General features: G+C 39.6%; 1 protein-coding gene across 4 annotated transcripts in view; it reads left to right on the top strand.

Moving 5' to 3' along the window:
* The first annotated feature begins 958 nt into the window (after positions 1-958).
* Positions 959-13,753, top strand: part of IPP (intracisternal A particle-promoted polypeptide) — a 40,311-nt gene continuing 27,516 nt past the window's right edge. For 3 of the 4 annotated variants that reach the window (XM_079900463.1, XM_079900462.1, XM_079900460.1), the window contains exons 1-3: positions 959-1,399; positions 3,756-4,088; positions 11,550-11,981. In XM_079900463.1, coding sequence (XP_079756589.1) covers positions 3,797-4,088; positions 11,550-11,981 — 724 coding nt within the window. In that variant the 5' untranslated portion in view covers positions 959-1,399; positions 3,756-3,796. The remainder of the gene's footprint in view (positions 1,400-3,755; positions 4,089-11,549; positions 11,982-13,753) is intronic. The other variant, XM_079900461.1, reaches the window with a different exon arrangement.

The following is a 13,753-nucleotide window of genomic DNA, read 5'->3' as shown; positions in this document are numbered from 1 at the left end:
ATGTTTTTGCTCACTGTGAGCTGGGGTCCGAAAGTTTGAAAGCCATTTTTAAATGTGCCATATTATGAGGTTCAACAGTTTAAATAACTGGACGTTTTGAGTTGTCCCTTCACTCAAAGTAGACATCCACTCATAGCGCGGGGCTCAGTCAGGCAGAGACTCAAAGTGATCTGAGTGAATGGTAAGGAAACAGAGAAGCGCCCAGCCCTGCGTGAGGGGTGCGGTGATGTGGGGGTGTTTTTTTGTGTGTGTCTGTGTGTGCGCTACTCACCATCTTTATTGTTTTGAAAAAATCCCATAGTTCTCCTCCTCAGTGACCCACATGCAAATGAGAAGTATGCTGCTTTGTAAACCGACCTAGGAAAATGATTTGTTGTAAACTTAAATAACAGTGTTATAGAATTTGTAAGAAAGATTCTTACAAATTAATACACACGAAAAAGAGGAAAATATATTGTACCTAGCAGAAAAAGAAGTGACATATACACCTGCAATTCCTTTCACTGCAGAAATGACTTTGTCCAGATTTTGGGTGTGGGTAACATTAAATTCTACTCTGTGTGTTCCCTCCGTGGGGCAGTCAGGAGCTTGGAAGGATGGATGGGCCTGGAGGTGCAAACTGCAAGCCGTTTAGCCAGCCAGTTGTTGACTTCCTGGGGAGCAGCGTCATAGGCTGCGTGAGGAGAGGAGATCCCGACTCTTTCATTAGCACTGAGGCTCGCTGGCTGCCTGAGACGCCACAAGAATCGAGAGAGGGTAGGCGGCGTGGAAACGGCAAGCCGGCCAGCCCCAGAAGGCGGGAGCTTAAGCTGGCCAAAGGCCATTGCCCGCCGGGAATCAAGCACGAGCCCAGCGCCGCAGCAGCCCGGCACCGAGAGCCGCCGCTCTCCGTGAACGAAAGAGCAGAGCGCACGCGCAAACCCGCCCTGCCAGCGGAGCGGAGAGGCCCCCTCAGCCGGCCGGGCCTCGCCTCAAGCCCTCAACGATCCGCACTGCCCAGTCACCCGCGCCTTGTCACCCCGCCTGGCTTTCCCCGCCCCGTCTGTGCGCTAGCTTATCGCGGCTGCGCACGCAGAGCCTGAGCGGGCGCCAGCGGGAAGGGGAAGCGGCGGGTAAGAAGGGCCTGCGTCCCGGGGGCGCCTATGACGGGATTGGGAATTTTCTCCTCGGCTCTCTCCGGCTCTCGGGATCCTTGAGGAGAGTGCGAGGAGCCTCAGGAACCGGCTTCCTCCTGCCGTTCAGGCGTGCCTCTAATAATCGAAGTGTTTTCGCCCAGAACGTCGTCTAGTCCGGTCCCTTCCTGCCTCTCTTCTCCCCGCCCCCACTGGGGAATCCGAGGCCGAGTTCCGGCCCGTCTGTTGTCACCAGAAGTGTTTGAGATGTCTTCCCTGCCGTTTAGGTAGCACCGGAATGTTTATCTGCCTTTAGTGTCGCAGCAGCTTAGGGGTAGCTCTCCAGGTCCAGCCCCCAAGTCAAGCACAAAGAGCCTCATTTTTTTTGACGCTTGCTAGTCCTGGGATTCTTTCTGACACGCTTTGCTGAATGAAGCAGCTTCCAGATCCTCGCAGCAGTGACTTCAAGGCCACTAAACATAGGTCCTCTTTACTTCCTCTGGGCGTCTCCACCGTTTCCTAAATAATCTGCCTTTCAAGTTTGTGTCTCTTGGGGCACGTCCCTTACATCCGTATGCGATGTCCCTGAATTATGCTCTTTCCTTTTGGAAATAGGGTCATACCACGTGCCGCCTTTTGGAATGAAGTACTCCAGTGGCAGTGGGATAGTATCAGCAGTTACTAAGAAGCGTAGTAGTAATAGAGTAGGATTTCTGCTGTCGGCTGCCAGAGTGGATGGATAATTCAGTAACTTTTTTGTAGCAGGAGGCAGCATTTTAGTTCAGTAGCTGTGCTTGATGCCCTGAAGTTGGGGGCAGAGGAGGTACCTTGTAATTAAACAAACCAGTTGGGTCCAAAATCTGCTGATAGGAAGAAATCTAAAACAGAAGAAAGCCTGACAGCCATGCCATGTTTAATAATATCTGCAGGTCAAATTTCTATGTAGAGACAAATACACTGTTTGCTTTTATATGCCAGTTAAATGTAATATGTTGACATTTATGTTGATGCTGATGTGAAGTTTTAGCAGCTACCTCGGAACTTTTCAATAAAATTTCTCAATAAGTTAATTCCTAGATAATCGTGATAATCAGCTTAGTTATTTTTACTTTAATAAGTTTGACTGAATGCTATAAATTTAGCCCCCCCTTTTCTTTAACATCAGGTCACACCATTTCTGTCAGTCTTATTACTAATTTTCCTTGATGCCTAAATACCTTAGTCATCTTAGATTTCCCCTGTGCTTCATCTCCATATCTCTTATATTACTGGATCTCATGGTTTCTTTATTCAAAAAGTAACTTGGATTTATCCCTTTGATTCTCATTGTTAAAGCTGGAAGGCTGTTTTCTAAGACTTTGCTACCTCTTAGCTCATCCTCTGAAAGCTCAAATAACAGTTCTGAAACATGACTATTGTCATGTTTATTCTCCATAACCCTGTAAAGGTTCATGTTAAATTGCTATGCTTGGGTTTCAAAGCTCCTTCTCTATATGCACATGATATGATGGGAAAAACCCAGGATTTAGAGTGAGAAGACCTGGGTTTAAATACCAGGACTGTCATTATACTAACTCTGTGACCTTGGGAAACTGAGCTTCAGTTTCCTTCTCTTATTTCAAATAACAATATCTTTTTCTTCCAGCCTCTTAATTATTGTGAGAATTACAATTGGCATAATGTGTGGAAAAGTTATCAGAATTAAACAAAAACAGCCTAAGCTATTATTGTTATTTCTTTGTGCTCATTTATTTCACAAACATTTGAAAACAAGATATGTTAGATACTGTTGCTACAGCTATGAAAGATAGTCCCTAAGGAGTTATCTTTCAGAGAACTTTCAGAGTGTGTGTGTGTTTGTTGTGTCTGTGTGTCTGTGTAGGGAGTAGGGTGGTAAAATGTCTGACAAGGTAGAATGTGATAATATACTGTAAAATAGGTAAGGTTAGGGTGAGCACCAAACCCAGAGGAAAGAGGAACAGGGAAGATTTCCTGGAGGAAAGTAAGTTTGAACAGTCTTGATTTATAACAAAGATCCAGAAAGAAAAGGAGGGGGAAGAGTGCCATGAAAGAGATGTGTTTAGAGAACTGCAAATTGTTAGGTTTTGTTGGAGTATTAAGTTCAAAGGATTATAGGAGGTAGGACTGGATAGGTAGAGGTGAAATTTGAAGGGCTTTGTGTGCTAAGGGAAGTGTACAAATTGGAGGATCTTAAGCAGACAGTTGGCCTGATCACAGTTGTTTTTTGAAAGTTCATTTTGGCTGCCATGTGTGCTTCCTTACTGCAGTGTACAAAAATATCTTTATATCTTTGTGCCTTTCCTCATTTTCTTTACTCCACCCAAAAGGGTTTATGCCCTCTCCTCATATCTTAATACACTGTCACTCAGTGTCCAGTTCAGGTTCCATTTCTGCTGTGAAGCGCCATCTAATTATTTTAGGCCCCATTATTTATTCCCTTCTTTGAAACCCTGTTAGAAATAGTACCACACAATTTAGCCCTTATTTGTTTCATATGTGTTTTTATGTCCCTAAATAGATTGTAAGCTCCTTGAGGATAGGGAATGTTTCATACGTGTATGAATAGAAGACATGTTAAACACAAAAATACATTGTTTAGTCTCTTTGGTTTTTTTTTTTCAGGGATTATGGGCAACAGTCCTTTTAATTAATCTGTCATCATCATGGCTAATGAGGGCTGTGCCAAGGCTGGTGATAGTCCTTTTTCATCAGATAAACATGCTCAACTCATCTTGGCCCAGATCAATAAAATGAGAAATGGACAGCATTTCTGTGATGTGCAGCTGCAAGTTGGAAAGGAAACTTTCAAAGTTCATCGACTGGTTTTGGCTGCCAGTAGTCCTTATTTTGCAGCTTTGTTCGCTGGAGGAATGAAAGAGTCCTCAAAAGATGTTGTACAGATTCTAGGAATTGAAGCTGGAATCTTTCAAATACTTCTAGATTTCATTTACACAGGTATGTTAAGTGAACTTGTAGCTTTGAGTGAAGAATGATGCAATCACTCACGTTCTGCTATGGGAATATAACTTGATCTAACATATAGAAAGTGATTTAACAATATGTTATTATGAGCCTTCAAAAACTTCATATCGGGACTTGCCTGGTGGTCCAGTTGTTGTTAAGACTTCGCCTTCCACTGTAGGGGGCTCGGGTTCAGTCCCTGGTCGGGGAACTAAGATCCCTGAATGCTGCATGGCATGGCCAAAAAAATCAAAACAAAACAAAAAGTTCATATCTTTTGACCCAGTATTCCTTTTCTGGGAATCCTAAGGAATTAATTAGTGATACAGGCAAATATTTACATTTATTGTAACATTATTTATAATACTATATAATGGAATACAGTTTGATTGTCCCTCAGTAGGTTATATGGTTAAATAAATTATGGTACATGTATATATAATGGAATAATTTTTAGTTCTCACAAATTATATTTGTATATATGTACACACACATATACATTCTCATGGAAGAATGTTTGCAATATATTAAGTGAAAAAAAATCTGGATATAAGTATCACCACAATTTTGTAAAAAAAAAAATTCATTTGTGTATTTGTGCACAGAAAGAGACTAGAATATTTATAAGCGTTTATCTCTAAATGATGGAATACGGAAGATTCTTATTTTTCCCTTTTTTTTGTTTTTTTCCTCAATATGTCTATAATCAGCATGTATTAATTTAAACAAACTTTTATTTTTAAAATGTTTTTGAAGAGTTTTAATGACATTATAAAATGTACACAAAAACCATAGTGTAAAATATGTCTTATATGTAACATAAATATACATGGAAAAAAGATTTGAAAGAGATACACTAAAGTATTAATGTTAATATAGGGATTTCCTGGTGGTCCTGTCTTTAGGACTCCACACTTCCCACAAGTCGTGCAGTGCGGCCAAAAAAAAAAAAAGTGTATGTGTATGGGAAAATGTGATTTTCATTTTTGTGCTTTTCTGCCTTAAAGTTATTTTGTTTTAGTTTTTTTAAAAGATTTAATTTTTTATTTTATTTTTAGCTGCATTCGGTCTTCGTTGCTGTGCGCTGGCTTTCTCTAGTTGTGGGGAGCAGGAGCTACTCTTCGTTGTGGTGCGCGGGCTTCTCATTGTGGTGGCTTCTCTTGTTGCGGAGCACGGGCTCTAGGCGCGTGGACTTCAGTAGTCGTGGCTCGCGGGCTCTAGAGAGCAGGCTCAGTAGCTGTGGCGCACAGGCTTAGTTGCTCCGTGTCATGTGGGATCTTCCCGGACCAGGGATCGAACCCATGTCCCCTGCATTGTTGACAGGCGGATTCTTAATCACTGCGCCACCAGGGAAGTCCCTAAAGTTTTTTTCTGTAGTGAATATATATTACTCTTATAATCAGGAAAAAATGTTTGAAAACAAAGACTATGTTTGTTTACACTCTAGTTTTGAGAATATACCTTGCTCTTCTTAAAGGACTACTTGGTGGGATATGGCCTGATAAAGTATTGTTTACTTAAAGCATGTTATTTAAACCTGGAAAATGACGAAACCAGGGCTCTAACCCGTGTCCCCTGTATTGGCAAGCGGATTCTCAACCACTACACCACCACTGAAGTCCCAAGGTGATTTCTTTTCTTTGTGTAGTTTCATATTCCTTTTTGGAAATTTTCAGAAAATAGCTTTTAATTTGCGATTGTAAAAATGATTATCACGTTAAAAAAATAAATTAAAAAAATAAAAATGATTATCTTTTATCTGCTGAAAGCAGTGCAGCTCTGCCTATTGACTAGTGTACAGATTAACATTGAGGGGTTCTTGACCTCACTTTTCTAAGTGACTTATGTGAGCTGATTAAACTATTTCATAAATGCCCCTGCTTCTCTTATTTGCAAAGTATAAATTAATACAGATTAATCCAATGCAATTAGTGTCAAACAACATAAAAACAGAAGAAGTTCCACAAGTTGCTTATTCTGCCTCTGCTGTCTGACGGTAGCAACAAGAGATATCTAGTGAAAGAGAATGTTCATGGCATCATCTCCATATAGCTGATGATTAGCACTTCCATCAAAGGAATAAAAAGTAGCAAAACCTAGAGAAATAAAAGCTACTGAGCATATCTGGGGGATAATAACTTTGTAGAATATTGACATTTAAGGTAAAATTGGTTAACTGTAAAGAACAGCATTTGGCCCCTAGTAAAAGATATAAAATAACAAGACAGGAGTTTATTTTTCCAACAAAAATGAATCCATAGAAGCCATCCCAAGGCTGGTATGGTGGCTTCTTTATGTCATTAGTAGCCTGTTATTCTTCCAACATTTTGCTCCACCATCTATAGCTTGTAGCTTCTAATCTCATGATCAGTGAACTTTAGCCAGTGGAAGGCAGAAGAGGAAAAGGTAAAAGGACCTGCCGGCTGAGTCTATCCCTTTTTAAGCTTTTCTGGTAGCCCTCCCCAATAACTGCTACCTGTATCAAGTTGGCCAAACTCAGTCAAAAATTCACCCCCAGGGCTTCCCTGGTGGCGCAGTGGTTGGGAGTCCGCCTGCTGATGCAGGGGACACAGGTTCGTGCCCCAGTCCGGGAAGATCCCACATGCCACAGAGCGGCTGGGCCCGTGAGCCATGGCCGCTGAGCCTGCGCGTACGGAGCCTGTGCTCTGCAACGGGAGAGGCCACAACAGTGAGAGGCCCGCGTACCGCAAAAAAAAAAAATTCACCCCCATCTGCAAGGGAGGATGAGAAATTTAATTTTCAGCAGGACACAACTGCCATTCACAACAAAATCAAGGTTCTGTTAGTATGGATTAAATGAAAATGAATATTGGGTATTTATTGGACAGGGAACTTTGTAATCTTTGATACAATTAGTTCTTTAAAAACATGATCTTTGATTTTCATTGTAATAGCATTTCCTTTTTTGGGATGGGGCAGCAAAACCTGTTACTCTATTAATCTCTCCTCTGGACATTTCTTTAAATTAATTAATTAATTATGGCTGTGTTGGGTCTTCTTTGCTGGCACAGGCTATTCTCTAGTTGCGGTGAGCGGGGGCCACTCTTCACCACGGTACGCAGGCTTCTCACGGCGGTGGCTTCTCTTGTTGCGGAGCACGGGCTCTAGGCGTGCGGGCTTCAGTAGCTGTGGCACGTGGGCTCAGTAGTTGTGGCTTGTGGGCTCTAGACCACAGGCTCAGTAGTTGTGGCGCATGGGTTTAGTTGCTCCGTGGCATGTGGGATCTTCCCAGACCAGGGCTCGAGCCTGTGTCCCCTGCATTGGCAGGCAGATTCCCAACCACTGCGCCACCAGGGAAGTCCTCCTCTGGACATTCTTTATTAACCGATCACAATTCTAATAGGTCTTAACAGATTCTTCTCACCATAGATTTTTACGCACTTCACTTAAAATCAGATGACCTGGGTTTGTGATCTAGCTCTGCCACTAACTAGCTGTGTGATACAAAGCATTTCATTTAACTTTAGTCAATTATTCATTCATTCTTTCAATATATATGTGAATATATTTTTTGAGCTAGGCACTGGGGATATGATAGTAAACAAGACAGGTGTGGCCTGTGCCTTTACAGAGTTTTATAGGTAATGTAAAGTAGGTACTTAAAAAATAGAAATGAGCTTGTGAGAGCCTCATTCTCCTTATTCATAAACTGGGGATAGTAGCACGTTTTAATTCATGTGAAGGTTAGATGAGATAAATTTTAATAAATGTAAAAATACTTTTGTTTTTAAACCCTCAGAAAGTATATTTAGATTTCATAAGGTGAAGGTCATACTGCTGGGGTAGAGCTAGAATTTTATTTTATTTATTTATTTTTAACATCTTTTTTGGAGTATAATTGCTTTACAGTGTTGTGTTAGTTTCTGCTGTATAACAAAGTGAATCAGCTATATGTATACTTATATCCCCATATCCCCTCCGTCTTGCATCTCCCTCCCACCCTCCCTATCCCACCCCTCTAGGTGGTCATAAAGCCCTGAGCTTATCTCCCCGTCAGATGCAGTTGCTTCCCACCAGCTATCTATTTTACATTTGGTAGTGTATATATGTCAATGCTACTCTCTCACTTTGTCCCAGTTTACCCTTCCCCCGCCCCGTGTCCTCAAGAGTCCATTCTCTACATCTGCATCTTTATTCCTGTCCTGCCCCTAGGTTCATGAGAACCTTTTTTTTCCTTTTTTTAGGGTCCATATATATGTATTAGCATATGGTATTTGTTTTTCTCTTTCTGACTTACTTCACTGTATGACAGACTCTAGGTCCATCCACCTCACTACAAATAACTCAATTTCGTTTCTTTTTATGGCTGAGTAATATTCCATTGTATATATGTGCCACATCTTCTTTATCCATTCATCTGTCAATGGACACTTAGGTTGCTTCCATGTCCTGGCTATTGTAACTAGTGCTGCAATGAATATTGTGGTACATATCTCTTTTTGAATTATGGTTTTCTCAGGGTATATGCCCAGTAGTGGGATTGCTGGGTCATATGGTAGTTCTGTTTTTAGTTTTATAAAGAACCTCCATACTGTTCTCCATAGTGGCTGTATCAATTTACATTCCCACCAACAGTGCAAGAGGGTTCCCTTTTCTCCACACCCTCTCCAGCATTTATTGTTTGTAGATTTTTGATGATGGCCATTCTGACCAGTGTGAGGTGATACCTCACTGTGGTTTTGATTTGCATTTCTCTAATGATTAGTGATGTTGAGCATCCTTTCATGTGTTTGTTGGCAATCTGTATAACTTCTCTGGAGAAATGTCTATTTAGGTCTTCCGCCCATTTTTGGATTGGGTTGGTTTTTTTTTGATATTGAGCTCCATGAGCTGCTTGTATATTTTGGAGATTAATCCTTTGTCAATTGCTTCGCTTGCAAATATTTTCTCCCATTCTGAGGGTTGCCTTTCTGTCTTGTGTCAGGTTTCCTTTGCTGTGCAAAAGCTTTTAAGATTCATTAGGTCCCATTTGTTTATTTTTGTTTTTATTTCCATTTCTCTAGGAGGTGGATCAAAAAGGATCTTGCTGTGATTTATGTCATAGAGTGTTCTGCCTATGTTTTCCTCTAAGAGTTATATAGTGTCTGGCCTTACATTTAAGTCTTTAATCCATTTTGAGTTTATTTTTGTGTATGGTGTTAGGAAATGTTCTAATTTCATTCTTTTACATGTAGCTTACTGTTTTATTTTTATTTTTTAATTTTATTGAAGTATAGTTGATTTACAATGTTGTATTAATTTCTGCCATACAGCAGATATTGATAGTTCCCTGTGCTATACAGTAGGACCTTGTTTTTCCATTCTGTATATAATAGTTTGCATCTGCTAATCCCGAACTCCCAACCCATCCCTCCCCTACCCCCCACCCCCTTGGCAACCACAAATCTGTTCTCTATGTCTGTGAATCTGTTTCTGTTTTGTAGGTAAGTTCATTTGTGTCATATTTTAGATTTCACACATAAGTGATATCATATGGTATGTCTTTCTCTTTCTGACTGAGTATGATAATCTGTAGGTCCATCCATGTTGCTGCAAATGAAATTTTTAAATTCTTTTTTATTTTTATTTATTTATCTATTTATTTTTGGCCTCGAGGCATGAAGGATATTAGTTCCACGACCAGGGATCAAACCCGTGCTCCTTGCAGTGGAAGCAGAGAGTCTTAACCACTGGACTGCCAGGGAAGTCCCTGTTTCTTTTTTTTTTTTTTATGATGAATAGTATTCCATTGTATATCTATCCATTCATCTGTCAGTGGACATTTAGGTTGTTTTCAGGTCTTGGCTATTGTGAATAGTGCTGCCATGAACAAAGGGGTACTTGTATCTTTTTGAATTATAGGTTTGTCCCAATATATGCCCAGGAGTGGAATTGCTGGATCATATGGCAGCTCTATTTTTAGTTTTTTGAGGAACCTGCATACTGTTTTCCATAGTGGCTGCACCAACTTATGTTCCCATCAACAGCGTAGGAAGGTTCCTTTTCCTCCACACTCTCTCCAACCTTTGTTATTTGTAGAATTTTTTATGATGGCCATTCAGACTGGTATGAGGTGGTACCTCATTGTAGTTTTGATTTGCATTTCTCTAATAATTAGCAATGTTGAGCATCTTTTTATGTGCCTGATGGCTAGCTGTATGTCTTCTTTGGAGAAATGTCTATTTAGGTCTTCTGCCAATTTTTCAATTGGGTTATTAGTTTTTTTGTTGCTGTAAAAGTGCTTTTAATAATCTGTAAAGCCTTATTAAGCTGTAGGGCATTCTTTTAGTACTTTCAAGTAACTCTTGGTTTCATCCAGTAGCAGTCATTCAGTTACCTTCCATCACAACCCATGATCTTATCTTCTCCAAATTTGTAGTGAATTCTCATTTCATTCAATTAAGTCTTATCGCAGTTTTCTCTGCAGCCACTACCATTTATTCCCATGGTGGATTCCATTTCCTATACTTTTCAAAAAACCCCTGTTTGCATTCATCAAGCCATAGTCTTCCTCTCACCATAATGTCTTTGGCCATTCATTCATATATAATAATTTTTTTGAGCACCTAGTGTGTGCTAGGCATTGGGAATACAGAAAGAACAAGCCTTGCCCCAACAGAGTTTATAAATCTATTTGGGAATACAAACTTTAGACACATAGTTTAGTTGAATGTTTTAAAGGGATAAAGGGAAAGTATAAGATTGAATGGAGAGTTTATCCTTATTAGGTAGAATTACAGTGGTTTTTTTCCCTTCTAAATATAATTGAGTATTTGATATCTTCCCAAAGTCATTATAAACATATATGAAAGTGGGGACTTCCCTGGTAGCATAGTGGTTAAGAATCTGCCTGCCAATGCAGGGGACACAGGTTCGAGCCCTGGTCCGGGAAGATTCCACATGCCGCGGAGCAACTAAGCCAGTGCACCACAACTACTGAGCCTGTGCTCTAGAGCCTGCGAGCCACAACTACTGAGCCCACGTGCTGCAACTACTAAAGCTTGCGCGCCTAGATCCCATGCTCCACAGCAAGAGAAGCCACCACAATGAGAAGCCTGCGCACTGCAACAGAGAGTAGCCCCTGCTCAGTACAACTAGAAAACCCGCGCACAGCATCGAAGACCCAGTGCAGCCAAAAATAAATAATTAATTAATTTTTAAAAAATAATAATAAGGGGGAAAAACCCTATTATATGGGGTTGTAGCGAGGGTTAAGTGAATGTATAAAGCAATTAATGCTGTGCCTGGTTCATTGTTTAGTGTTACATGAATGTGGGGTACCATTATCATTTAAGTTCTGCACCTTTCTACAAGTTCTTTGTTGCCTTTATACTTAGTATCTACCCGGCAAAGCCTAAGCTATCAGTGGAATCAAGTATTGAATATAATGGTCTTTGAATATAAGTCAAATGTTTATTTTATTTTATTGGTTATTTTGTCTCCTTACTTCCCTAGGTATAGTGAACATAGGAGTGAATAATGTCCAAGAGCTGATTGTTGCAGCAGACATGCTACAGTTGACTGAAGTTGTTAATCTTTGCTGTGAATTTCTGAAAGGACAAATTGATCCACTGAACTGCATTGGGATCTTTCAGTTCTCTGAGCAGATTGCCTGCCATGATCTTTTGGAATTTACAGAAAACTACATTCATGTCCATTTCTTGGAGGTTCATAGTGGGGAAGAGTTCCTGGCACTTACAAAAGATCAGCTGATCAAAATTTTGCGAAGTGAAGAGCTTAGCATCGAGGATGAATACCAGGTCTTCTTAGCTGCAATGCAGTGGATTCTGAAAGATCTCGGAAAGAGAAGAAAACATGTGGTGGAAGTGCTAGACCCAATTCGATTCCCTTTATTACCTCCTCAGAGGCTTTTAAAGTATATAGAAGGTAATTTTTTTGTTTCATGTTAAGTTAGTCAGTTAATTATCCAGTGACCTTTCCTCTGTTTGAAACGTGATAGTGTTTTAATTTTTCAGTTCAATAAGCAGACATTTATTGAATGATTATTATATGCAAGATACAACTTCTGTGTTTTGTGGGTAGATAGTAGTATTTCAGTATTTCTTTTTTTTCTTTCTTTCTTTTTTTTTTTTTAAGTTTTTGGCCACGCCACGCATCATGTGGGATCTTAGTTCCCCAACCAGGGATCAAACCTGCCCTCCCTGCATTGAGCGTGGACTCTTAACCATTGCACCTTCAGGGAAGTCCCAGTACTTCAGTATTTCTACCCATTATTTTAATCAAATCTTTAAATACTTTCTTGAGATTAAGTACCAAGGGAGATAAAATTACTGACAGAGTTAAAATACTAGTGCTATTTTTGGCAGTACTAATTATTTTAGTGTAAGATTTCTTCTTGCCACTGAAAAATTCACCAAAACCCAGCATTTGAGGAAAACATATATGCTAAACACAAAACCAAAACTCAATAAATATTGTAACTCCTCTCATTATAAAATGAATTGTATATTGATATAATATAGCTTCTGTGTAGCCTTTGAATATATTTAGGTTCTAAATTTTGAAAATACTTTTCACCATAGTATAAAATAAATTTTATCTTTATATTGGAAAAATTATAACTAAATTTACTTTTAAAAACTACTTTGGACCTGGTTTCAAGATTTGAAGGTTTTACTCTTGTCATGCACTGAAGATTTAGGATGTGATTGAATTACAAATATTTTATTATGAATTAAATACAATATTAGCATTAAAGTTGTAATTCTGTGAAGGAATTATATTTAATGTGGATTTTTAGTTTTTTCCCATTCTTAACAGTGTTAACAGAATTTTGTAGGTTTTTCTGAGTGATATCTTGTATTAATGTATATGCAGTTAATTCTCATTATTCATATATATTCAGTTCTCATTATTCACGGTAGTTATCCTCTATAAATTTGCCAAGAACACTGAATTGGCAAATATAGAGCCATTGTTCCTAGGGAAATACAGGGTAAGTTCTTACAAGCCTTTGGTTACAACATTTTTGTCAGCTGATCAATACATAACTTTGTTTTATGTGTGTGTCTGTCAGAACTACCTCATTTAATATTATATGTTGTTGATCCATTATCTCTGTAAGGCACATCACAGCCTTCTTGCACTTACAAACACTAGACAGCACTTTAGCAGTATGCTTGGGGGCTATTTTAAACAGTGAAAAAACCAGCAAAAAACACACAAATGTGAAAACCATGACACTAACTAGAGTGTGAAGAGGACACTTGTTTATAGTAAGAGCTGAAGCAAGAAGGCAGAATGTCACCTCTTTCAGTCTCACCTGGGAACATGCATGTTAGGTGATTCAAATTTTTTGCCACTCTGTGGCATGTCTGTGAACTACGAGGAAAGTGCTGTGAATGTTGATTTGGATTACAAATCCATTTTAGTGAGTAGATGTAGTCACAAGTAAGGAATCCACAAAAAATGAAGACTGTATTTAAATGGTAAAACAAGAAGAGAGAAATTATCCAGACACATTTTTGCATGTATCATGTGAGAATTTAGGAGTGGAACAAAGGCTTTCATGGTTGAGTTGGCTTTTCCCAAGTGCTGCAGATACAGAGTGCTAAAGGAAAGTTCCTCTGCTAGGAGCAATGGAAAGTTCCCTAGAATTGGGACATGTCTTCCTACAGCTTTTTAGTGTTGTAATACAG

Source organism: Stenella coeruleoalba (assembly GCF_951394435.1).
Source record: "Stenella coeruleoalba genome assembly, chromosome: 1".
NCBI lineage: Eukaryota > Metazoa > Chordata > Mammalia > Artiodactyla > Delphinidae > Stenella > Stenella coeruleoalba.
The sequence above is the reverse complement of the archived record's forward strand: the minus strand, read 5'-3'. Positions and strand labels throughout refer to the sequence as shown.